Here is a 26,789-nt window from a genome sequence, read left to right on the forward strand (position 1 = left end):
TGCATTAACACATAGACCCCTCGTTACTGCACCTGTATTAGGTTAGAATGATTAGGTTTCAAAAATTGTTTGGACTATATAGACATGTTTATCTTTTCACTTAATATTCCTGAAATGCTTAAACAGACCTAAATTAGCAGCTCTATCCTTCCCATGTTTCATTAATAATAAATCCTAAATCCCTCTATCCTGCTCCATCAGACATCTGTTCCATAAACTCTGTATGGTGCTTTCTCCCTTTTCCAGGTTATTTTGCTTTATCCTATCTGGTCCCAGTGTAGTTCTTTTATGCCATTAAGGAAATTATTAATTGTTATTAATATAGCACATCTTCATCCCAAAGGATTCCAAAACATGTAATAATTTTAAATTGATTGACAAATTATATATAGGGTTAACTATAACCCATTACTGAAACGCACCCTCCCTTCCATCTCCCCCTCCTCCACCCCTACCTGTTTAACACCACACAGCTCCACAGTTAGGTCAGGACATGAAGAACCCCATATCCATAATTGCAGGAGAATTAAAAGAAGGTGGAGAAAGGGGGCAATCTCATGTTAAATAAAATCACATTTTAACACAAATTTCCTCATCTATGTAGCTAGTGACACATCAGATTATTAAAATGGAAAAAAATGGAAACAATCTAATTTACTTTTCTTTATGTTCCCCCCATTCCTCCTTTCCTGGACAATGAAAATGACTAGCACTTTACTTCCCAGTTCTCATGGATTAGCATGATCAATGGGCCCAAGCCAGACACGGAGCCATTGAGCGCCCTTGATTTCCATAAAAGCCAATGGGCTTGGAGAGTGCTCAGCACTTTACAGGATCAGGCCCAGTATTCAGGGAACATGCCTTTCAAAGATCTCCTACTGTCATTTTTAAAAAATCCTGAGGCTCTTTTCACTGGTCTTTGGCTTCCTAAAAGCTTGTTTTATACAAACCCAACTCTAGGGGCACCTTTACCCTGAGGTTGCCTCTTCAGCCGAGTTGGAATTTGGATAGGAAACAAAGGTTCACACACCTCCTCCAGCAAAAAGTCCCAGGGGGTCTTTAACAAGGGGTCAGTCCTTCGGCTTTACTGCTCAGCCAACAAAGGGCTGGCTCTGCCTCCGCTCATCTCCTGGCTGCATAGGATCCCGGACAGCGCGCTGTAAATTACCCTTATCTTCAGCCAAAGGGTCCCACTTCTCCCTGTACACTGGGCAGACCTTCACTCTCAGCACTGCCGCGGCTGGAGCGCTGTGAGCGCGGACAAGCCCTCGATTTAACTTTCCTACTCTGCAAAGTACCCGCCGCTCTCCCCCACCCTGCTCCTTCTCTCCTGCCTCCCTAACTCCGACCGCTTCTGACGGCTCCGTCACGCCACGTGCGCTGAGCCCGGGGCCTCGGAACCTCCCCCAGCGCCCAGGCCAACAAAGCCACGTCCCGGAGGCACGAAGGAAAACTGGGGGGGGGGGGGGGTGCTGTAAAGTCCCGTTTTCTTCAGCCCAAGGGTCCCACTTATCCCTCTGCCTTGGTCACCCGCTTCCACTCTCCCCCTCCCCGCGCTCATCGGTTGTTTCCTTCCCTTTGTCGGGAATCGTTTCTAAACGCACCCACCACCGAGGCTGGCATTTCCAGCGTCTCCTACTTATCGCTCCTTGACCCGTCGCAGCCCCGGGGGGCGACCGGGGCTGGGGATCTGAGCTGTCTCCTGCGCTCCCAAGAGCTGAGCCGGGCCGGGATCTTGGCGGCGTCTGACCTCCCTGCCCGGCAGCCAGGGGGAGATGGCGGCGCTGGGGGGCGGGGGGGGGGCTGCTCCTGTCCCGGGCTTTGGGGGGCTGGGCGCTGTTGGAGGGAGGGGAGGGCGTGTCGGATACTCACATGCCAGATGGCGAAGAAGATGAGGGCGGCGCACAGCACCAGGGACAGCATGTAGCAAAAGGCAGCGAAGGTGAAGGCCATGGTGAGGGGAGAACCCCCCGCCGCCACCCCCAATCAGGCAGAGAGGACCCCGGCGCCGCAGAGGAGAGACAACCCCAGAAATTCAAGGAGGGGGTGCCTCTTCCCTGCCTCCGGGGGGAGACCCCCGCTCGGGGCGCCCCCAAGTCCAGGAGACCCCGCTACCCCCAAAACAGAGATGGGAAAGGTTCTCACCCCCGCAAGGAAACAACAGAGAGGGGAGACTCTCCGCCCTGCTACACCCAGGCGGAGCCCGGCTTGGGAGAGCGGGGATCGGACCTCGGGAAAGGAGACGGGGAGCTAGGACAGGCAGGGAGCGGAGATTTCCCCCTCCCCGCCCCTCCAATGTCCCGGGGCCTTCCCAACGCGAGGCGGCGCTCAGCGACCCCACGGAACTAAGGGGACGGGACGGGACCCCCCAAAGCAGCCGGGGGGGGGCCCAAGGCAGAGGGCGAACCCGGAGCTGAGGGGGCCCCAGCGCACAGAAGAAGCCGCCGATCCGGGTGGGCGCTCTAGGGTGGGTCTCTCTGCTCCTCCCGGATCCGGACTGCGAGCGGTGCCCCCGCCGCTGCCCTCTCCTCCCGCTCCGCAGCTTTTCTCTGTTCCCCTCGGTCCCGCTCCGGCTCCGCTCCCCCGACGCTCAATCGCGCCCCCACTGGCCTCTCCTGTTACAATCCCAGACTGGGGGCGCAGGGGGACCCCCGCTCTGAGTCCCCCCGCTCAGTCCGCAGCAGCAGCTTTGAAGGAAATTCTCCACCTGCTGCTGGGTGAGGAGAAGGAGATGCGAGAGTCCTAGGATCTCCTCCCCTTCTCTCCTCCTTGCCCCCGCAGCCCTGCTCCTCGCACCCCACAGCAGCGGGGACCTGGGCCCTCAGCACGGCCACCAGCATCCCCCCCTCCACCGCGTGCAGATCTCTGGAGTTTTCATAAATCCCCAGGAAACCACGTGCGTCCTGCAGGCTGCTGATTTTTCCACGATTCGTTGCTTCTCCTCTCTCCCCCTTCTCTCCCCCTTCTCTCTCCACGACCCCTGTGTGTCTCTTCACTTCCAGGCTAGCTCAGGCTGTGGCGATCTGCAGGAGGAATGTTAATAAAACCAGACCATAAGTGAGGTTTTAAATGTCTCACTAAAACATACACAGCAAAATCCACCACCCTCAGCGGGAGGTATTTTAAATAATGCTTTTAAATGATTCCCCTGAGGGCCCCTCCCTCCCGGATAAGAGGGAGCTTTGCAAAGACGATCCTGAAATAAGGAAGAATAAGGAATCCAATGATGATAATTAGAGCATGGGGCATTTTAGATGATGGAAGGCTGGGGATTCATCTGCCTAACAAAGCAATATTTTCTGTCACCGCTGCATCCTGTACGGCTGATGTGAATAGTTTATGATGCAAATAGAATAAGAACATTCCTATTAATAGGCAGCAGGTTTAAAACAAACAAAAGGAAGTATTTTTTTCACACAATTCACAGTCAACCTGTAGAACTCCTTGCCAGAGAATGTTGTGAAGGCCAAGACTATAACAGCATTCGAAAAAGAACTAGAAAAGTTCATGGAGGATAGGTCCATCAATTGCTACTAGCCAGGATGGGCAGGGATGGTGTCCTTAGCCTCTGTTTGCCAGAAGCTGGGGATGGGCAACAGGGGATGGATCACTTGATGATTACCGGTTCTGTTCATTCCCTCTGGGGCACCTGGCATTGGCCAGTGTTGGAAGACAGAATACTAGGCTAGATGGACCTTTGGTCTGACCCAGTGTGGCTGTTCTTATGTTGATCACAGTAAAGGTCCCCATCCTGCATAAATGCACACGCTTATGAGCACCTGCATAAGTGTTTGCAGGGTCTGGGTCTAAGTTTTGTTCAGGTGTACCGCTTGTGGAGATGGGTTCCCCTTCTCCCCCATGCCATTAATGCTACACTTCAAACACTTTCCAGCGTTTCAAAATCTGAACCAGGATGTGAGCCTGAATTAGCCAGTAGGCTAACTCAAAGTGGGCTTCTTTATAGGGATGGAACAAAGCAGGGGTCTGGGACCTAGCCCCATATAATGAGTAAGGGTAATAAACGAGAAGGGTGATGGAGTGAGGTGACATTAAGGAGATCACAGAAGTACTCACTTTTGGAAAATAGGTTTTTGACAGAGAGAGGGGAAGAGAAATAACATACTTCTTGAAGGCAAGATAACAGAAGTTGTTTTGGGGAGCTATATAAATGTGGAGAGGGTGGTAGCTGGGCATACAGCTATTGGGAAGGAGTTCCATCTCTAGCTACATTCTATAGCTGAAAAGGATATTTAACAAATTATTAATGTAAGAAGCAAAATTCGTAATTGCCACCATCTGGCTGGGTACTTCTTATCTACTAACTGCCTAGCCAACTTTGGGGGTCAGGGAAATACAGGAGAACCTCACAGTTACGAACACCTCAGGACTGGAGCTGTTGGTAAATCTAAAATGTTCGTAACTCTGAACAAAACATTATGGTTGTTCTTTCAAAAGTTTAGAACTGAACAGTGACTTAATACAGCTTTGAAACTTTACTATGTAAAAGAAAAAAATGCTTCTTTCCCTTTATTTTTTCAATACTTTACCTTTAACACAGTACTGTACTCCCCCCCCCCCCACTACCTGATTGCATACTTCTGGTTCCAAATGAGGTGTGTGGTTGACTGGTCGGTTCGTAACTCTGGTGTTCCTAACTCTGAGGTTCTAATGTATCCATCTGGTCCAATCCTTGCTTCTCTGAACCTTATGTAAATTTAAGACCATGTTCAAGAAGAAGGAGAGGTATTTGCCTTTGATGGCATTTATCCCCTCTTTGGGTACTACTAAGCCATCCCTGCCATGGTTATTTCTTATCTGTCAAAGGTGCTTCAAGAGCATTCTCCCTTTTCCCCCCACTTTGGAATGCATCCATTTATACAAAATGGCAGGTATTTTCAAAACCGTTTCTGGAGAAGATCCTCTGGATCCTCTGAGAAGGGGTTGTTTTAACAGTACTTTGAAATCCATGGCTGGAAGATGCTATATAAATCCAAAGCACTTTACAAGATATGAAAGAACTACTGCTCCTAACACTGCATCCATCCATTTCTAGAAAAGGAAACTGAGTGATAGAGCTGTTTACTAAATTTGCCCAGGGTCACTTAGCAGAAGCCAAATTCATCCCTGATGCACAGAGGGCATAACTACATTAAAGCCAAGCCAAATATAGACTCTTCTTCTTCATCAAGTGTTTACAGATATATAATTTCCTTTCTTCTTCAAAATGAAGAGGTTTTATTTTTAACTAATGTACACTTTTGACTCATGGAAACAGAACTGACTTGAATCCAGTGCCAACGCCAGTAATTAAAAAACAGGCCTAGTATGGCTAGCTAGAAGCAATGTTTTATAATATAGAGTCTCAGTAAAGTACTTGTGATTTGATGATTTCATTAAGTAGGGCAAGTTGCTGCAAATGATAATGGGCTTTACAGTTATGCTGGGCTGCAGTAAAATTTTACATTGCAATCCTTTGACCTTTTTATCCTTTTGTATCTAAAGGCCATTTCCCCCTGAAATGTAGCACTGTCTTTAGAAATTAAAGGGTTTATTAATAACAGCACATTTTGAAAAGAGGCTGTAAATAGATTGCAGAACAATAGGTCTTTGTATTGTGTCACGGTTCCTCCAACACCTGAATATTTATCATCCACTTTAGCACTGATTAAAGAACAGCTGATGCCTCATAGCAAGCCTAGGGAAAACATTTTGTTCTGAAGCAATTCTGCAAATACATACATTACTGTGATAAAGAACCATACAAGACATTAGATCTCATTCAAGCTTTCTCCCTGTTACTGCAGGATTGTTCCCCACAGTATATGGTATAGTATATTGTCAAATTTATTATTATTGCCACCATCATCATTTGTGTGCCAGCCACGCACTCAGGGCACATGACCAAAGAAATAGGGTTTCCACTACTTCTCTTTGGAGGCTGCTCCACAGTCAAATACCTCCTGTGATAACAAAGTTTTTCCTGGTTTCAGAGTAGCAGCTGTGTTAGTCTGTATCCGCAAAAAGAAAAGGAGTACTTGTGGCACCTTAGAGACTAACAAATTTATTTGAGCATAAACTTTTGTGAGGTACAGCTCACTTCATCGGATGCATGTAGTGGATAATATAGTGGGGAGATTTTATATACACAGAGAACATGAAACAATGGGTGTTACAATACACACTGTAATGAGAGTGATCAGGTAAGGTGAGCTATTACCAGCAGGAGAGAAGAAAAAAAACAAAAACAAAAAAAACCTTTTGTAGTGATAATCAAGGTGGGCCATTTCCAGCAGTTGACAAGAACGTGTGAGGAACAGTGTGGGGGAAATAAACATGGGGGCATAATTTCACTTTGTGTAATGACCCATCCACTCCCAGTCTCTATTCAAGCCTAAGTTAATGGTGTCCAGTTTGCAAATTAATTCCAATTCAGCAGTCTCTCGTTGGAGTCTGTTTTTGAAGTTTTTTTGTTGAAGAATTGCCACTTTTAGATCTGCAATCGAGTGACCAGAGAGACTGAAGTGTTCTCCGACTGGTTTCTGAGTGTTATAATTCTTGACGTCTGATTTGTGTCCGTTTATTCTTTTACACAGAGACTGCCCGGTTTGGCGTACATGGCAGAGGGGCATTGCTGGCACATGATTTTTCCTGATAGTCATCTCAAATATATATTGCACATTAGTTGGCCATGTGGCAAAAAGGGGCAGGAGAGGCTGAATGGTGTAGCAGTATGGTCCCCGCTAGAAGTCAGTGGCCAGGGTGACTGCCCTGCTCAACTGCCCCTAGAACCAGCCCTGAGTCATTGGCTAACCACAAGGGGTTCTGACAGGACAGGCCAAAATTATTCTGGTCAGCCAGGGGAAAAACAAACACAGTTTCCCACCTTTCACTGAAGGCATACAGCCCCCATTCATCAAAGTGTTAAGATTTGGAGGCCAGTTCATCCAAGTTCAGCGATAAGTCGAACAGGAGAATCAATTATTAAAAATGTCTTCCTTAGCGCCATCTCCCTAGGACACTCCACACCTTTCTCACAGATTGGCTCCCTGTTGCCAGGTCCCATTCATTTGTTACCTCCAAACTGCACTGCTATAATTCACTATATCTGAAGTTGAATGTGAAAACAATGTAAAGGCTTCAGATGGTACAAAATGTGGCTTTCCACCTCCTGCATGGTTTAGGCCACTGTGAACCCATCAAGCCTGTACTCTGGTCCCTCCAATGGCTCCCAGTGTGGTTCTAAAAAAATTAAATGGTAGCTTAGGTACAAGTGATCATGACTTGATCACATTTATCAAGTGTAAGCAGAATAAAGTCCAGACCAGTAATATATATACTTGGCTTTAATATGCTGACAAGTTATAGCAGTTTAGCTATGTCTCTCAGGGGTGTGAAAAATCCACACCCCTGAGAGACATACGGAAGCTAACCTAATGCCCAGTGCTAGGTCGATGGAAGAATTCTGTCAAGCTACTGCTCTTGGGGAGGTGGATTACCTATGCCGAAGAGAGAATGGGTTCTTCTGTCAGCATACGTAGCGTCTACACTGAAGTGCTGTAGTGTTTCAAGTGTAGACAAGCGCAGAATGCTACTGGATTCAGTTTGGAAAAATGTAAGTGGTGGTACACTCCAAAATTCTGTCCACAAACCAAACTCAGACCACTCGTGATTCCAAAGTGAAATGCCACACACATTAGATTGAGCAGATCTTCATAATAGGATTGTCCCCTCTTTCTTATGAGTATTGATAACACTGAAATAGTTACAGTTGATATTTAAATTGCCACCATCATTGGGCATTAGTGTTAAAACTCATACAAACGAATGGAAGCATTTCATACCTCAGAGTTATTGTTTTAGACTGTGTGCGGACTCAAGCAGAAATCTCTGCATCAGTTTGTGTTCAATTTACTTATGGAAGGTTATCTTTGCAACCAAAAAGCCGAGAGACTTTTTATTTTAAATGAAAGCTTAGATTCTGAAGCACAAGGGGCCAGCCCTGAAAAAAGTGGCAGTTCACGAAGCCAATGTCAATGATATAATTTGATCTCTGCTTCCAGCTGCAAAAATGCCCTATTCCACTGACTGTTGGCAAGGATACTCGGCCCATCCTCAGTCATTTGGACTAACCACAGCCATTTACAATTTCATGAGCTCTAAGCTCGATTACTGCAATGCACTGTACTTTGGAGCAAAAGAACTCTAATCTTGGGAAAAGAGCCACATATTGTAGAATGCAGCAGCCTGCCCATGTAGCAATACAGGAATCTTCAGAGAATTTAGATGTCAAACTCTAACAAATCTCTGTCGAGCATGTGTGAATTAAGAGTTTCCAAAGACTTACAACTTGGGCAATTTGGAGTAGTTTTTCACGGGAACAGCAAAGGCACAAGGCAGCCCCTCTGCCTTAAAGACCTGCTCCAAAGCTCGGAGGCACTAGAGCACCTCAACAAAACAGCTGCAGGAATTTTTTTTATTTGGGCAAAACACCACATATTTCTTAATGTTGTTTTAGGAAATAGTGGAAAGATCCTTTCCTGAAACTTTCCAAAACATTCAACCAAAGGCAGAAACTCAGCATGGAAAATTTCAGTCCAAACAGTTAAAGTTTGGCAAAATTATAAGGAACTGAAAACAGGGTCTTATAAGGGGAAATGTTGGGCACTGTTAACTATAGTTGGAACTAAGATCTATGCCTATGATCAGTGCATGGGAATTTTACATACATAACTCTCACTAATCTCTATTAAGTCCTGTTAACATTAAATGGAATTTTTGAGTGCAAATCTTTGCATAGCAACATAAGCATTTATCTTATGAGTGGTTGAATTCCATAAAGAAGCTAAGAATAAAACAATTAACCTTCTGTGGGGACTGTCTATATAAGTAACACAAAAGAAATCTTTCCCCGGACAGTCATTAAAGATCCTGCTGTGCCGGCCACACTAAGAAGGTAACTTGCTTAAGATACTCATTTGTCTAAGCTTTGAAATGAAGGCTCTGAGCCAAGTTCAGCATAGAAGAAATTCAGCAGATTTTAATGGTGTTGTGTTGTCTTTTTTTCCCCCTCTAAGTTATCTTCCAACTCTAAGAGCTCCGAGGACCACTTCCCCCTTGAAAGCCTGGGTCCTAAACCATGACTCATGACACCACCATTCCAGCCAGGTGACTGAACAAAGCAGATTATGATGGCCTTCAGCAGTTCTCCTAATCAGATGGAGAAGAGGCTATTTGAATGAATAGCACTTCCTCTCTTTTGCTAGATGGAGAGTGTTATCACAGCTGCACTCCTAGTTCCTGGCTGGCCAACGAACAGCAAATTGGTGCAGTAAATCAAACCTGATCATTGGTGCTATAGTATAAAGCAATAGAAGTGACTACCAGGCTGGCCTGGGTATTCTAAAAGAATTAATGATTTGTTAGAAGTGTTTAGCATGCATGAATGAGCAAACTAACATGTATATATAAATATTTTAAATTATGAAAATGTTTATTCAGAAAATGTGTTTTGCAGTTTGATGCCCACAGTGTTGCTAAGCTTTGTTTTAAGATGGAATGGTCATCTGCCAAAAACAGGATCTGTATAAGCTTGCGACTCTGCATTTAATTCAAGATTGTCCAAATTAACACAAACAGACTAATGAAATGGACTATTCTCCTTGTACCAGTAAGCGACAAAATCTCAAATTGGAACACCTTTGAATTTTAGGGTGTTGGCTCTGTAGATTAGAAATCAATCCCACACCTATAGTTTTGGCCCTGAATCAATGCAGCCAAAATCCCTTTTAAAAACCATAATAGGAAGTGGCAATATCTGCAATATTGTTATCATGTAAGATGCAGCATTTTGGACTATTACTGCTTATTTAAAAATACAGTCTTATGAGAATGGCCATGCCCATACATAACTCATATTTTAAATGTAGTTCTTGGACACACTAGCCACTCTCTTTATAATACTATAGAAAATATTTCTGAGCTGGGTGCAGCCCTGGGGTCTGTAATGATTTCTGTGATTTTACTCTGTACTTATGCAGCACCTAGTACAATGGGGTCACATTCCCTGCTGGATTTTCTAGGCACTGCTGTAATATAAATAAAGAAATTCTTTTCTTTCTTTGTGCTTCTTCTTTTTCTGTCTGTTGCCTCAAAAGACTCTCCCCACAAAAGATAAATATGAGCCTGAACCACAATACCAAATCTAAACCATCACCATGGAAACATTGGAGAAGTTTGGATCTGGATCTTTATAAATATTCAGCTACTCAGAAAAAACAAAATATAACACTGTGACGACATGCTCAGGACACCCAGAACTGTGAGCCACTGCATTACCACTCTGCCTAAGCAGCTTTGCTACTGCTAAGTTGTGTGTCTGCTCCCTGACACTCCAGCCTGTCTGCCTTGCCAGCAAACTCTTCGAGACTGTCAGTCTAAACCTTGCTTTGCAGGTAACAGTGAACCCCATTTCCCAAAGACATTTCTCTGTAGTGTCCAGTCTCTCTCACTGGACACTCACAGAAATTAAGAAAAAAGAAAAGGAGTACTTGTGGCACCTTAGAGACTAACCAATTTATTTGAGCATAAGCTTTCGTGAGCTACAGCTCACTTCATCGGATGCATACTGTGGAAAACACAGAAGATGTTTTTATACATACAAACCATGAAAAAATGGGTGTTTATCACTACAAAAGGTTCTCTCTCCCCCCACCCTACTCTCCTGCTGGTAATAGCTTATCTAAAGTGATCACTCTCCTTACAGTGTGTATGATAATCAAGGTGGGCCATTTCCAGCACAAATCCAGGGTTTAACAAGAAGGTCTGAGGAACAGCGGGGCGGGAGGGGGGAGGAATAAACAAGGGGAAATAGGCTTAAATAGAGACTGGGAATGGTTGAGTCATTATAAAAAGTAACCTATTTCCCCTTGTAGTAACCTATTCCCCCTCCCCACTGTTCCTCAGACGTTATAATTATAAATTATAAAATAAATCAGTTGGAATATAAATATTGTATTTACATTTCAGTGTATAGTATATAGAGCAATATAAATAAGTTATTGTCTGTATGAAATTTTTGTTTGCACTGACTTCGCTAGTGCTTTTTATGTAGCCTACTGTAAAACTAGGCAAATATATAGCTGAGTTGATGTACCCCTGGAAGACCTCTGCATGCCCGCAGAGGTACACGTACCCCTTGTTGAGAACCACGGGATTAGGGGATTCAGCTTTCACAGCCTCACAGGATGCTTTTCCCTATATCCCCTAAGTGGTGGATCAATAAAGGGTCTCTTTACTCTCCTTATATTACTCAGAGTCCATTGTCTCTGTTGCAAGAGAAGGCAGGCTTTCTGGGAGGCAGATTCTGTTCCCAGGAGTGATTGTTAAATGGTCTTCTCCTCTGCTTGTTTAACTTGATGGCTTTGTTTACCTTATATGTCAAGGTTTCAGAGTAGCAGCCGTGTTAGTCTGTATCTGCAAAAAGAAAAGGAGGACTTGTGGCACCTTAGAGACTAACAAATTTATTTGAGCATAAGCTTTCATGAGCTACAGCGCACTGCATCAGATGAAGTGAGCTGTAGCTCACGAAAGCTTATGCTCAGATAAATTTGTTAGTCTCTAAGGTGCCACAAGTACTCCTTTTCTTTTTGCTTATATGTAAAAGTACTTTCATTGTCCCCTGGCTTACAAAGCTTGACCCAGACAGACGAATCCCCATTCCTTTGTCTAAGCCAAACTCATTTATCAAATCAGTCCCCCAAAATGAACATATTTCCAACACACATACATAACTCTTTACATACTATCTGTAAATACACCATATTGGTCACAATATTCATGACCAGTGTGCTACCAGTTTACATTGGATACATTACATGACACCTTTGAGGCATATAGTATGACAACAGCGTGTTGGGCAATGAGTGTGTCAGGCCTGGGTGTGAGTTACAGTTTTGGGTGACCTCTGCCAGCTGGCATTGAGGAGCACCTGGGATCATACCTCCCTCTTACAATACTGCAAGAGGTTCAGCCACTGGCTGAACTGTAGGCAGCAGGTCAAAACCCTCTTCCCTGACTGGGAGTGTAGTGGTCCCTCCTGGTCAGGCTCAGAGGGAGGCCACTCTGCCTCTCTGTGTCAGGCAGCCAAACGATCATTAATTAGTAGTCTATAGGCCCTGTGTGGGGCTGAGTAACTAGAAGTCTTTAGCCTAGTCTCCTGGCTCTGGCAGACAACACACACAGTCAAGGCCCACTGCCTCGTGTCTGGGGCAAGCCACAAACAAGGCTCAGCTCTTCCAGCCTAGGGTGAGTTGGCCACTACCCCAAGGTTGGGGTTGTCAGCGGGGGACCTGGACCCACCCTACTTCACCAGCTTTTAGATCAGGGCCCTAACAGTGGTGGGTGGTCTCACCACCAGTTCAGCAAGAATCCCACAAAAAACCCTGACTCACTTCCCGGCAGCACAACCGGACTAATGTCTTGTTCCTCTGGACTACCTCCTACCATCCTCCATTGGCATGGCTTCATAGTCTGCGAGTCCTCAGTCTCTTCCAGGTAAACGTCAGAGAGCAGTGCCAGCAGCTCTCTCCACACTCGGTCTTCTCCATGGGCAGGGCACTATACTGCTTGGCAGCAAGCCCAGAATCCTGCAGCAGGCTAGAGACATCTGGCTCCCACTTCACTGAGCTGAAGAGCCCGCCTCTTATACTTCTTGTCCCACCCCTCTGCTTCCAGCACAGGGGACGAAGCCAGCATGGCTCCTACCACCAAAAGGAGTGCAGTGGTCCCTCCCGGTCAGGCTCAGAAGGAGAAAACTTGTTTCTCCCTTTGTTTGATCACAAACTTTAAAGCATACTATTAGTAGGTATCCATAACTCCTTATATAGTGTTAATACATACATTGCACAATGGTATTAATCACCAGTGTGTCATTAGTTTCATAAAAGACCTTACTTGACACACTTTTATACTACAAAATATTGTATAAAGTCAGTTGATTCAATTGCTTATTCTTTGGGGTTCAGCCCCTTGGTTCTCCCTCTCAGGAGTCTGGATGCTAATTGTCACAAACACAAAGAAAGGCTAATAGAAACAGTGACTGTGATGTATCAAAACAAAAAAATGTGCCCTTCGTAATGCTTTTTATTAAGGAAATACAAAGTATTTCATACATGTTCTGTTGCTTTCTTTCCTTGTTCCGTATTGTTTTCATCTCTCATTCTTTTGTCATTCCTATTTTATCCTTATTATCCCTGGTATTCATCAGTAACGGCAAAGGCAAGATTTATCTGCTTTTTTAGACTGGTTCCCACTTTCATTTGTGAGACACAAGAAGCTCAGCAATAATAAGTGTCAGCTGTTTCACCCTGTTCTCGCTGTTTCATCCTCTTCTCTCCCAATGTACCCATCTTACTTCGTTTCCTGGAGACATGCTACTTGTCACTTAGATCTCTGAAGCAATTGTTTACTGGGAGATCAATGAAATATAATGTGAAGAGATTACTGGAGAAATGGAAGAGCTAAATGTGATCTTAACTAATCATATCATGGGATGAGAATAATGACATGTGTCAAATTGAGATAGCTGAACAGTCAATAACAAAATACCATGACTCACAAGAACGTCAAATATATTTTTTCCACTGAGAACTGCACAAAGAAACACTATTTTGCAATACAATATTATTTAGTTCTTTTAAAAGGAAACATTGAGCCAGATTGTTATCTAATTTATACCAGTTTTGCATTGATATAATGCTGATGACATCAATGGAATTATTTGATTTAGACAGGTGTGAGTAAGATCAGAATCCATCCCTATATATATATATATTATGGGCCTGGTCCTATGAATTATTGGGTTACAAAGTAGCTATGAAATAGTATGAAGGAGCATGTGATTGGAGTGGGTTTTTACTTATCTCCCATACCATATATTAGAGGAGACTGCTCTCAATTGCATTTTAAATCAATCCTCAAAACAATATCAGCTCAGAGCTACATATACTTTCATAGGGTGATTCTGTCCTTGTAAGCTTTACGTGCTGCAATAGTATCTCAATGACTAGCCAGATTTTTTTTTCCCCAGAGTTAATTTCAGTGGCAACTTGTAATGCCATGCTCTTGAGTTATTGGCAGTGTGGGGGTTGAACCTTGGACTTCTCAATTTAAATGCACAAACCTCTACTGTCTGAGCAAAAAGATTCAGCTGTGCTAGCCAAGGCTGCAGCAGGGCTCATCAACCTCTAGCTGTGGCCCAGGCACCAGCAGAGTGAGACACCATACCTTTGCTCCCTTTTCCTATCTATTTACTGCAGATAGTCTATGTCATAAATATAAAGGGAAGGGTAAACCCCTTTAAAATCCCTCCTGCCCAGAGGAAAAATCCTCTCACCTGTAAAGGGTTAAGAAGCTAAAGGTAACCTTGCTGGCACCTGACCAAAATGACCAATGAGGAGACAAGACACTTTCAAAAGCTGGGAGGAGGGAGAGAAACAAAGGGTCTGTGTCTGTTTGTATGCTGCTTTTGCCAGGGATAGAACAGGAATGGAGTCTTAGAACTTTTAGTAAGTAATCTAGCTAGGTATGTGTTAGATTATGATTTCTTTAAATGGCTGAGAAAAGAACTGTGCTGAATAGAATGACTATCCCTGTCTGTGTGTCTTTTTTGTAACTTAAGGTTTTGCCTAGAGGGATTCTCTATGTTTTGAATCTAATTACCATGTAAGGTATCTACCATCTGGATTTTATAGAGGTGATTCCTTTACTTCTATTAAAAGTCTTCTTGTAAGAAAACTGAATGCTTTTTCATTGCCCTAAGATCCAAGGGTTTGGGTCTGTGGTCACCTATGCAAATTGGTGAGGATTTTTACCAAACCTTCCCCAGGAAGTGGGGTGCAAGGTTTGGGAGGATTTTGGGGGGAAAGAATGTGTCCAAACTATATTTCCCAGTAAACCCAGTTAAAGTTTGGTGGTGGCAGTGGAAATTCCAAGGGCAAAGGGTAAAATTAATTTGTACCTTGGGGAAGTTCTAACCTAAGCTGGTAAAAGTAAGCTTAGGAGGTTTTCATGCAGGTCCCCACATCTGTACTCTAGAGTTCAGAGTGGGGGAGGAACCTTGACAGTCTAGCATACCAGTTTACGGACAGGAACATTCACGCATACTGCAAATATCAAGCAAATATTTCAGGATATTTGAAGAAAGCAAATTTCAACTTCATTATCACAAGCCCTGGCACAGGGTGTCTATCCCAGACAGATGACCGAAGATTAATGGCAGTCAGAGAAAGTCAGAGCCCACCTGCTTGCCCCTGGAGGGTAGACCAGGCCTAATTAATGATGAAATCCAAATGGGGAAGTGCTGGGTGGTGTTATAAACGGAAGAAGTTTGGAGCAGAAGTGGGGGCTGTAATGAGAAACTCTGCATTCATTCTCCTGATAGTAAAAACAACAAGGAGTCCTTGTGGCACCTTAGAAACTAAAATTTATTTGGGCATAAGCTTTTGTGGGCTAAAACCCTGATAGTAAGAGTGAAGGCTACATAGGGAGGCCAGAAAGAGGCTGTGGGAAAGACCTGCTGACAGGCGGAGGTGGGAAGAAGTGTATGGAGGTAGCAGGAGGCAGATCTGAATATAGACACCCCTTGTCTGCTCATTACAGGGAGCCCAGATTTGTAAAGGTATTTAAGCATTGCTGCTTGGAGTTTTGCAACACCTAACTGATTTAAGAGCCTACTTCATTTTCTAACAGGATGTAGGCACTTGAGAACCTAAATCCCACTGACAAATGCTGAGGGCAGCAACACCTCGCTACCTTTTTAAATTCTGGGCCTGTGTCCTAGGCCTGAAACCCAGAGGAAAGGAAGGGGCTGGTTTCCCCTAACTGCCAGTGGGGATGGTGGTGTGAAAAACCTCACCCTGCTCCCTGAGATAAGAGGGATAAGGACTTCTGAAAGCCCTGGGATGAGAGGATGTAAGGAATATGGGGCCCATGATCGGGGTGGAAAACCTGATGTAAGCATATCATCCAACACAACAAAAGTCCATCCCATTACCTAGGAAGGAGTGAAAACAAAATGTGACCTGGCTGGAGGACTGAGTCATGGAAAGAGGTAGACAACTGAGGGACAAAAGCAATCATTGCCAGGGGGCACTAGAGGAGAAAAGCCTGCTATGCCACACCCAGCCATGAGCCATCTGCCTGTGGTGAGTCTCCTCTTCTATACAAGTCTGCATTGTCCACCCATGTAAATATCTCTGATTGAGAAATATGGTCCCAGTCCATTCAGATGTGAATTTACTCATTTGAATAGTCCTCTTGGCTCCAGTGGAACTATATCATAGAATAACAAACTATAGAAATGTAGGGCTGAAAGGGACACCGAGACCATCTAGTGCAATGGCAAGGCAGGACCAATTATACCTAGACTATCCCTGAGAGGTGGCTTGATGGGGATTCCACAACCTGCATTAGAAGCCTATTCCAGAGCTTAACTACCCTTATAGTTAAAAGTTTTTCCCAATCTCTAATCTAAATCTCCCTTGCTGCACATTAAACCCATCACTTCTTGTCCTCCCTTCAGTGGCCATGGAGAACAATTGATCACTGTCCTCTTTGTAACAGCCCCTAACATATTTGAAGACTTATCAGGTGGGTCCCCCCTCAGTGTTCTTTTCTCAAGACTAAACATGCCCAGTTTTTTTTAACCTTCCCTCTTAGGTCAGGGTTTCTAAACCTTTTATCCTGTAAGGGACCCTCAGAGCTGCCTGCCCCCTACTACTACAAGCAACCCCAACCAACAATCCCATTCATATTTCTCAAGCTCTACCTTAACACTAAGTAGGTTATTGGCCTCCCTAACTCCTACTGGGAAACAGTTTCAGATGAAGAGTCCTCTGATGAAAACTTGGAAATTGTTTAAGCCACCTTGCTCAGATTGCTAATTTTGACAGTACATCCATGTGGTAGGGTTGATGAACCTCACGCAAGACTTCGTAAGGAAAGGGTTAAACTCCCCTTTCCTAGCCATAACCCCATCCATTCCAGAAATGTGTAGGAGGTGGGGAGAGAGCAGATGAGAACTTGGAGTTTATGACTCTCTAGGCTTTTCTGTTTTGGGACTATTAAGCTGTGCTCTGCTGGTGTGTGCCCTACAAAATTCACTGCGCTTGTTCCTTACCTAATGGGAATAGCAGCTCCGTTGGTTAACTCCTCTCATTTAGGCTAAATTATAGGTATGGGAAACCTTCGGCACAAGGAATGGGTGGTGAATGGATAAAGCTGCTACCCTTCAGGATTTTGAGGGAAAGCCTTTTAAATAGAAACCTTTTCTAGCAGTGAGTCTGAGCCAAAATCCTGCATCTAGACACCCCTGGTCTTTGGATCCGGCTCTGCACTATGGTTCAGGCTCATCCCTACTTTTCCCTTTTTGGGATTGTTTGGGGTTATGAATTACTCAAACTACATTATTGTTAATCATCATCTCATTAAAAAGTCAAATACAAAAGGCCCTAATTTACTCCATATCTAGTCAATGACTGAACAGCTTCATGAAAATTGCTTCAGATGCAGCACAATCAAGTGCAATTTACAAATCATTCTGAAGATGAGAATTCTGTGCATAATATTAAGTAGAAGTGGCCCCCAACAAGAACAATTTCTCAGCAACCTTCTCCCCTGAACTCTGGGAGATCAGATAAAATGGGGCCTGGACCTAAAGCGTCCTTGCAAAAACACCTAATCACCACTGTTGCTCCTTTTTATTGAGCATTCCTATGAAATCTTTGGTTCAGCTTTGTAGTAGGTTTTACTAAATCAGCATTTCTGTGGTCACACACCTCTGTGTTAAGGTACCACTCAATCACTAGTTATGTACATGACAGGAAAATGTGTTTCCCTCTCAAGCATGGCCTACAAGGATCTGTGAGGGCCAGGGCCGGCTCCAGCTTTTTTGCCGCCCCAAGTGGCGAAGAAGAAAAAGAAAAACCTGACTGAACTGCCGCCAAATTGCCAAGGAAGAGAGGGAATGAAGGCCCCGTAGCTGAATTGCTGCCAAAGACCCAGACGTGCTGCCCCAATAACTCACAGAGTGCCGCCCCTTTCTATTGGCTGCCCCAGGCACCTGCTTCCTTCGCTGGTGCCTGGAGCCGGCCCTGGTGAGGGCTTTTATCAGGCATACTCTGCCCTGGGAGGTATGGGCAGCCTGACATCCCCTTCTCAAGGAAAACACAGTCAGACTGGGCTACCTTCAAGACAGTCCTCCAGATGCCTAGAAGGGCCAGGAGCAAACACTGACCAATCAGGAGCCAGCAAGACATTAAAAAAAAAAAAAAGACAAGACAAATTGAAACACAAAGATAGGTCAGTTATGAAGCAAAATTATGTATTGCTAGTTTTAAGTTACCATTTAAAAAGGCTGAGTAACATCCTACTAGGACTAAAACAGTCATAATATTAAACAGAAGTGGCCCCAAACAAGAGCCAGCCAGTTAAGAAGGCTTGCCTACTACTGCTCAGTAGCAGAGCTGGATCAGTGCCACTGGAACAATTTGTGTAGTGGGGGTACTGAAAGCCATTGAACCAAACTTTAAACCCTGTATATGATGGAAACCACTTCAAGCCAGGGGGTGAGGCAGCATCCTCAGCACCCCTAGTTCCAGCGCCTATGGCTAGCATGACCAAGTGTCCGGTTTTTGTCCGGAATACCCAGTCAAAAAGGAATCCTGGAGGCTCCGGTCAGCACCACTGACCGGGCCGTTGACTGTCCGGTTGGCAGCACTGCACTGTGGGGCTGGCAGGCTCCCTACTAACCTCTGTGCCATGCAGCTCCCGGGAAGCAGCCGGCATGTCCCCTCTCCAGCTCCTACACATAGGGGCAGCCAGGACACTCTGCATTCTGCCCCCGCCCCAAGTGCCCCCACCCCTGCAGCTCCTATTGGCTGGGAACCATGGCCAATGGGATCTGCAGGGGCGGTATCTGTGGACAGGGCAGCACGCAGAACCGCCTGGCCGCCCCTCTGAGTAAGAGCCGGAAGGGAGACATGCCACGGCTTCTGGGAGCTGCTTGAGGTAAGCGCTGCCTGGAGCCTGCACCCTTGACCCCCGCCCAGGCCCCAACTCCCTACCCCAGACCTGATCCCTCTCCCACCCTCTAAACCCCTCGATCCCAGCCCAGAGCACCCTCTTGCACCCCAAACCCATCCCCAGCCCCACCCCAGCAGGAGCCCTCACCCCCTCCAACCGCCTGCCCCAGCCCTGATTTCCCTCTCACCCTCCAAACCCTGCAGGCCCAGCCCGAAGCACCCTCCTACACCCCAAACCCCTCATCCCCAGCCCCACCACAGAGTCTGCAGCCCCAGCCAGAGCCTTTATACCCCCCTGCCCCAGCCTGGAGCCCCCTCCTGTTCTCCGAACCCCTCAGTCCCAGTCTGGAGCACCCTCCTACACTCCAAACCCCTCATCCCTGGCCCCACCCCAGAGTCCGCACTCTCAGCCAGAGCCCTCATCCGCTCCTGCACCCCAGTTCCCTGAGCCAGCCTGGTGAAAATGAGAGAGTGAGTGAGTGAGTGATGGGAGAGCAAGTGACAGAGGGAGGGGGGATGGAGTGAGTGGGGGTGGGTCCTCGGAAAAGGGGTGGGGCAAGGGGGTTCGGTTTTATGCGAGTAGAAAGTTGGCAACCCTACCTATGGCTGGGATTAAGGAGGAAGTCCTTGTGCCAGCCCAAACCCTAGGGCCTGGCTTTCAAGTACCGCAACTAAGTGCTTGCCTTGAATTTTGTTTCTTTATTTAAAGATGCAGACAGCCAAATTCTGAGTTTTGTTATTTTGTTACTTAACTGTTTAGAAAATGTTGCTGAATTTAGGTCACAGGCCACCCTGTGCCAAGCAAGCAGCCAAATGTCTAGATTAAGGCAGGGGAGGCCTGCAGTACCACACTCTGCCCTACAGGGGGTACCATGGAGCAGCCTCTGCCACAGGGTTTCATTTCTGAAGGTTTTTTTTTCTGTCACGCATACTTGATTTACAAATACTCCCAGTTTGTTATCAAAGTGACAGTCACCTAGGTTGTGTGTGTCAGTACTTTAGTAGACTGCAAATTAAGAATGCAATTTAGCAACCACTCTGCACTGAACTGACTCAGAAATGGAGGATGTAGTGGGGGTGAGTATATACAGTGTCTTGAAAGACTTAAGATCCACTACTTTCTATTCACCTAACTCTAACAAATAATAATAGCATGGAAACACCTACAGCGTTCTTAGCTCTGTTCAGAGTACTAAAGAAGATGTAGTTCTTGCCCCCAGGAGGTTTACTAACTAGCTGGAGAATCTAATTCAAGAATACATCTAAATGCATTTACCAGGAAATTGTTCAGAAGTAGGAATGTATCATATGATTTAACAGCTAGATATGTAGTGAAACAAATATTATAGCAGTTACACAGTCAGACCTGTCCCCCTAAGTGGGGGGGAGGCAGGAAGAGGTTGGAAAGTGATAGAATCCAAGCATATTACTTCAAACTCCGACTCTAACCAAATTGATCGTTGGTTAAGTATATGTTTCTGTATTTTTGTTTTATTTGAAGTGGGAGAAGGAGGAAATGGGAAGGTATGAAGTAATGTGACATAAAACCAAAGGACTTGATAAGACACAGAGTAGACTGATAGAGAAGGGAAGATCTGTGAAGGACAAAACTTGAATATGTGGAAAAGGAGAAGCTAGTGGAGGGTTTCACCATAAGAACAACGGGCAGGGAAGATGCCATTGCATGAGGCAGTGTTTTGGATGGCTGAAGAAGTTGAGAGGGAGACCACCGAAAAGTAGATTGAAAGATGGTCGGGATGGGAGATGAGGAGGGCCTGGATGAGAGTTTTAGCTCTATGGACAACCCACAGGGTCCCAGAACCTGGGCTCTAGCGCAAACCCAGAAGTCTACACAGCAATGAAACAGCCCCACAGCCCGAGACCCAATTGGCTGGCACGGGCCAGCTGCATGTTTTTCTTTGCTGTGTAGACATACTCTCAGGAGCCAGAGGAGAGCAGGAAACAGGATGGGGAAGCTCAGGAAACTGCAGCATGAAAAAGGCTCATGCAGAGAAGACCCTGCCACCAGGGGAGTTTGGGTCTACAGCGAGTAAAGAAAGTGCAACCCAGGTCCAGGAAGAAGGGGTGGGGATGCCCTACCCATGGGGAAAGAGAGACATTGAACTGGGACCAATGTGTGTCATGACTCCAGAAGGGGAGTATTTTAATTACCTTTGGATTGCAATGTGGAGTCCAAGAAGGAAAATTGAGGCAGGGTGCTGCAATGCAGATTGACTTCTGGGTAAAAGGGGGCACTCAGATGGCAGTCACCCTGTTAAACTAACACCAAAACCTCTGAGAATTGCTAGTCTACATGGATTCCTAGGAGTCACAACAATAACAGAACTTTTGTTACTACTTTTAAATTCTTACTCAAGTGCAGGGAGGGTGGAAGGGGTTGTAATGATTAGTGTAAACAGCAGCTCCGCCAAAGGTGGTGCTGTATCTTTATCATAATGCTAAATTATTGTCTTGTTTTGATATTATGTTGTATTTGACAGAGGGAGGTGGTTGTAGGAAGCTTTAGTCCAGCCTGTGTATGCTGGAGTTGTTACTTGCAGTGTCATAATAAATCCTTTGGTTCCTATAAGCGAGTATTACAATATCCCTCATATAAACAGACAAAATTGCTTATAAGCTGCATTTTGCATCAGTGGTGCTCACCCCTGCATAAAAGAAGGGTGGCTGCACCAGAGCAAATTGCTGCTTTGCCTGTCTACGCTTGGGGATTGCACCAGTGCAGCTACATCAGCGGCTGGCCACTGATAGCTGTAATTTAGGCCATTTGGCTACTCTGTCTCTCTCCAGAATAGACAAGGCCTAAGGCACTCAAGTGTTAAACAGCTGTAAGGAGGGCAACTAAGTGAACCTCTAGCTGGCAAGCTGAAATGGTGGTGTGGGAAGGAAATAACCATTTCAAACTATTTAAAAGGGCTGCATTGTACACAAGGGAAACTTTAGCATACACCAGCAGGGTCTGCATGGGCCAATTAATGCTCAACACGATAGTGTACTTTAGAAATCATGCCCCCATGATGCGCATTATCCCACCACGTAGACAAGCCCTTAATTTGTGCTCATGCGCTACCAAAGTTAGGACCCAGTCCTGCAGCACTTCCTTACACAAATAGCTCTTCTTCACACCAGTGTTCCCAGAGATGTTATATGAGTACAGGCTACTCATGTGAAGAAGGGTTCCAGATTAAGACCCATATTTATGTCTCTAAATCTCACACAGATACAAGCAGGTGAAACTTTTTGAGGGGGGGCAGGAGGGGAAGCTATTCAAAACAAAAACTTGGGGGCTTTTTGCAGGTATTTTTGTTCAAAAATAGATAACACCCACAATCTTCAGTCTGTACAAAAGAACAGAGCCTAAGTAAAAGCGTCACAATATGCTAGCCCATGACAGTTCATACATACCTTATGATGGCAAAGTGCTCAGTGAAGTCTGAGTTTGATTTAATTAGAGTCTTGCCTGTATCTTTCAGTCTGCATCTACTTATTCCTCATTTGCCACCCTGGTATCTGCACACTTAAGGGCTGCAGGATCAGACCATTAATTAACCCAATACCACCTGCACAAGTGCCTGCTGGATTGTATCTGGGAAAGACCATCTTCCCCAGTTTGGTTTCTGGAACCTACCTCTTCCTCTACAAGAAGGAGAAAGACCGAAATGCAAGAAGTTTTGTGGAGAATAGCCACTCACTCCAGCCATGGTACCTGCTGGGAAATAAAGTTTATTTTTATAGAAAAAGCAGCTTTTGGAAGAAATTCCAGGAGCCAAACTGAATGTGGAAACTTATACTACGTACACAAGAGCTGTAATTTTATGAATGGGGCCCTAAATTCTTTTCAGATCTCATCTTAGTAGAATTATGCAGATTTGGTGCCCCCTGCTGTCCCTTCTTTTGCCATCTGAGCTGTCAACTAAAAGCATGTATAAGCACTGCAGATGTGAAAGTGTATAAAACACCTCAATAAGACAGATTGGGCAGCCTATACAAAAAGACACATTTAAACCAGAATTTTACTCCACAGCAGGTCTATGGAAGAGGCAGAGCCCTGGAGAGGCAGATAAAAATATAAAAAGCTGTATCATGATAGAATAAGAACCGAAGAAAAATAATGTAAGTGTCCATTGCCAAGGGACGCTGCATAGCGGCCTGAGCCTCTGGTTTGCAAAAATCTAGAAATCTCTCTGGAACTACAGTTTCAAATCTCAGCAGGATCACCTCAGGCCTGCATTCTTCTGAGGTAGCATAACGCTCAAGCTCTGCATGCTACACTGGCTCTTCATTCAATACTGGATCCAGCTTAAGGTCCTGGCCCCCCCATCTTCAAAACCAAGCAAGGTCCAAATACCTTCTTATTTGTATGATGGTAGAACCTAAAGGCCCCAAGAGATTGCAAGCAAAGTATTTTTGATGAAAGGTATCCATCTACAAAATTTCCTATTGCTAGAGAGCAGGATGACTCCATGTCTTTATTCTTTGAAAGAGGCAAGACATGGCATTTCTTTGCATGGGCCTTTGTTTAAAACAAGAAGCAATAAACTAATCAGTTAGTTTTCTTTCTCCCTTTGGTATCTTTGTCTACAGATTACCAAAAGAATAAAATCTCCATTGAACAGACGACACTGATGCATTTAAAATCTTGTATCTGGTGCCTACACGCCATGGTGATTGGCATCCTGGAACTATGTAGATCAATTTAGCAAGACCTTTTCTTGACTCATAGATGGCTAAAAAAATCCAATTCTTGATTTACAGGCTTTCCCACAAGTCAGTCCAGGAAATGTACTCGTGTTTTCTAGCTGTAACCTCCTGTGCTCTCCGATTGCAAATTAACCACTCTTCTTGTTGACTAACATACCTCAGTTCAGAAATCCCTGCACTGGGTGTAATTCTGATTCAAACTGGTTTGTTAGCAGCTACAGCTTTGCATGTGCTGATATTCATATCCCAGTGAGCAAGACTCTTTCAGGACACGTTTGTATCTCCTTGTAGAAGGAGCTAGAATGAAAATGGTCATATTGGTGCTATTAAAATATTGTAGTGAACTTGTCAATAGATGGTTTTGTTGGGGCAAAATCCTTCAAGTATCCAAATTCAAGTCTGAAAGAGGACTGGTAGGGCTCAACTTCACAACACATCACTGGCTGTTCTGGGGTGGTTTGATGGTGCCTGACTGATGAACATGAGGAGTTCAATGTTCATTATTTCTGGGATCTGGGAGGGGTTTTGCCACATTCAAAAAAAAAGAGCCAGATCCATGACCTTATCAGGCTGATCAAAAGGGACAGTGTGGTCTCTATTACAGGCAGCTTTAGACTGGCCATGGTTTCTGGTGCTTGTTAAATACTAAAGGTTTCAAGAACCATTTTCAAGGTGCAGGCTTGGAAGCCCAGCGTCCTATGGAGTTGGTATGATTTATATTTAAATTACTGGCACAGCATTAAAGAAGATACAGCAACAATAGCGGTTCTCCCCCATCCTCTCCAGGAAAGGTATTTTGTATCTCCAGGTGCATAGTTTTATCCCTCAACACTCAAGATATCATGCAGAATCTGGCCTGTTCTCTCCCAATGCTGCATATAGGTAATAAATCAACTTGGTTTTTGTTTCTGTTATATTTGTTAGTTTACTTGATGCAACAGCAGCCTTGGCTCTGGAGGCTGGTTTGGATTTTCCTTTCTATCTCCTCTAACAGTTGTGTGCATCAGCAGTCTGCCTCCTGTTGCCTCTTCTTGTAGGAAGATCTTTTCTAAACAGTTTCACATACAGCCATGCCAAGGGTTGTGTGAGAAGAAGATTAAAAGGGTGGAGCCATTTGTTCTGGTCTCTCTGCAGGGGAATGTAGCTCACCCTGTTGCTATGCTCTGGAGGCGGCTGCTGGCAGTCTCTCCTTGCTTCTTGTATTTGCTCCCCTTTTTCACCTTTATTTTCCCCCTGAATGACTTCACAGCCAATGAGTGCCTTGAGTGTCCAGTAATTGCAGGAGCAGCCCCTGACGCTCAGAAGGGTGATGTTCTAGTGGGTGGGATAACAGTAATTTTGGAAGTGAAGAGACTCTTTAATCCGCTATTGAAATTAACATGAGCACAGGTGGCTCAGTTTATGTCTTTGAAGGGAGAGGGGTCCAGGAGGAAATGAAAAGGACTAGTAATCACCAGATCTTAGGGCACAAGCTAATCACCAGTAATACGGTATCGCAGAAATACATGCACTATGTGAGATCTTTATCTGAAGCATCTGGCATTGACCGCTGTCAGAAAGGTTGCACGGATCATTGGTCTCTCCAGTATGGCAATTACTAAGTAAGTATGACAAGCAGATTCATTTTCAGTAATTGCACACCAGGTACTACCGCCCAAGATACTTTGCAGGAGACAGTACAGTATACATACAGGTGCCCACACCTCACACTCATCTTCCTCCAAAATGTAGATTTCCTTCACTCTCCTAAGAAGAAAAGGAGTACTTGTGGCACCTTAGAGACTAACAAATTGATCTGAGCTGTAGCTCACGAAAGCTCATGCTCAAATAAATTGGTTAGTCTCTAAGGTGCCACAAGTACTCCTTTTCTTTTTGCGGATACAGAGTAACACGGCTGCTACTCTAAAACCTTCACTCTCCTATGCACTCTTCCCCAGGTAGATATTGACACACACATCCCTTGAACTCACACACACTCCTTCCCCTCCCCCAGCACATTCTCACCCATATTAAATCAGTCAGACACACTCCCTCTAGAACACATACACCTATCCTCACCGGTATACATGTACCAACAAAGGCAATAAACACACACTCATACAAATGTTCACACATTCTGAGAGTCTTTTAAAAGAACTTTTCTTCAAAAATTTAGCTTTTGTACTGGAGCGCTGGGAACACACTCCTAGAATAGAGAGCAGGAAGTGGAGCAGCACAAGTAAAACAAACACCATGAAATTTATTGTAGCAATCCTCCCAAGCTGGGACTGGGATCTGCCTGTCACCTAAGGCCTTCTTCATGCTGGCTAACGAATGAGTTGTAAACACATTGGCAGACAAATCAGTTTCTGACATGAGTTGTCCAGCCTGTGTTGGACCAAAGAAACTTTGTTAAACTCATGTTTTTAAAAAAAAAAAAAAACCACACACCACAAACAAGTGTGAGTCTAGATTTAATAGAGCTATTTTAAACATTAAAAAAAAAAGAGAAACAATTATGACCATAAGCCAGAACTATATTGTACTAGAACATTCAGTCTTTCATTTACATACAAAATAGGTAACACAGGACTGCTAAGCAGAAAGTAATATTTCTACACCAAATAATTCTGGGCCCATCAGTATAGAATAAGATTGTACCATGTACCTATGAATAACAATACAGTACTATGTACTATATATACACCTTTGTACAACAATGTTGTACCAAAGTGTCTGGTGTTTTGTTTTTTTTTTTTGGACTACAGATAAGAATACACACACCCCACCTCAAAAAACAACAACAAAAACTGTCTAACAAAGGAGTTAAGTGTGCTAAGTGATAATCTACTTCCTTCTTACAACATTTACAAAATCCAAGCATTTAAAAGCAACAAAATGAACAGTTAATAACAGCAAAATCCCTATGCTGCCTACACAATAAGCAAACGCATTCTTATCAAGTGTAAAGAAATGCATATTCCACCACCACAGCTTTAAGTCTAACCCATG

General features: G+C 44.6%; 1 protein-coding gene across 2 annotated transcripts in view; it reads right to left on the reverse strand.

The window, feature by feature from the left end:
* The window catches only part of CNIH3 (cornichon family AMPA receptor auxiliary protein 3), an 83,366-nt gene extending 81,235 nt beyond the window's left edge, over positions 1-2,131 (reverse strand). The window contains exon 1 of one of the 2 annotated variants that reach the window (XM_074947105.1): positions 1,873-2,131. In XM_074947105.1, the coding sequence (XP_074803206.1) occupies positions 1,873-1,953 (81 nt within the window). In that variant the 5' untranslated portion in view covers positions 1,954-2,131. Of the gene's footprint in view, positions 1-1,608; positions 1,639-1,872 lie in introns of those variants that run through there. The other variant, XM_074947106.1, reaches the window with a different exon arrangement.
* Positions 2,132-26,789: the final 24,658 nt, after the last annotated feature.

This window comes from Natator depressus, chromosome 3 (assembly GCF_965152275.1).
Source record: "Natator depressus isolate rNatDep1 chromosome 3, rNatDep2.hap1, whole genome shotgun sequence".
NCBI lineage: Eukaryota > Metazoa > Chordata > Testudines > Cheloniidae > Natator > Natator depressus.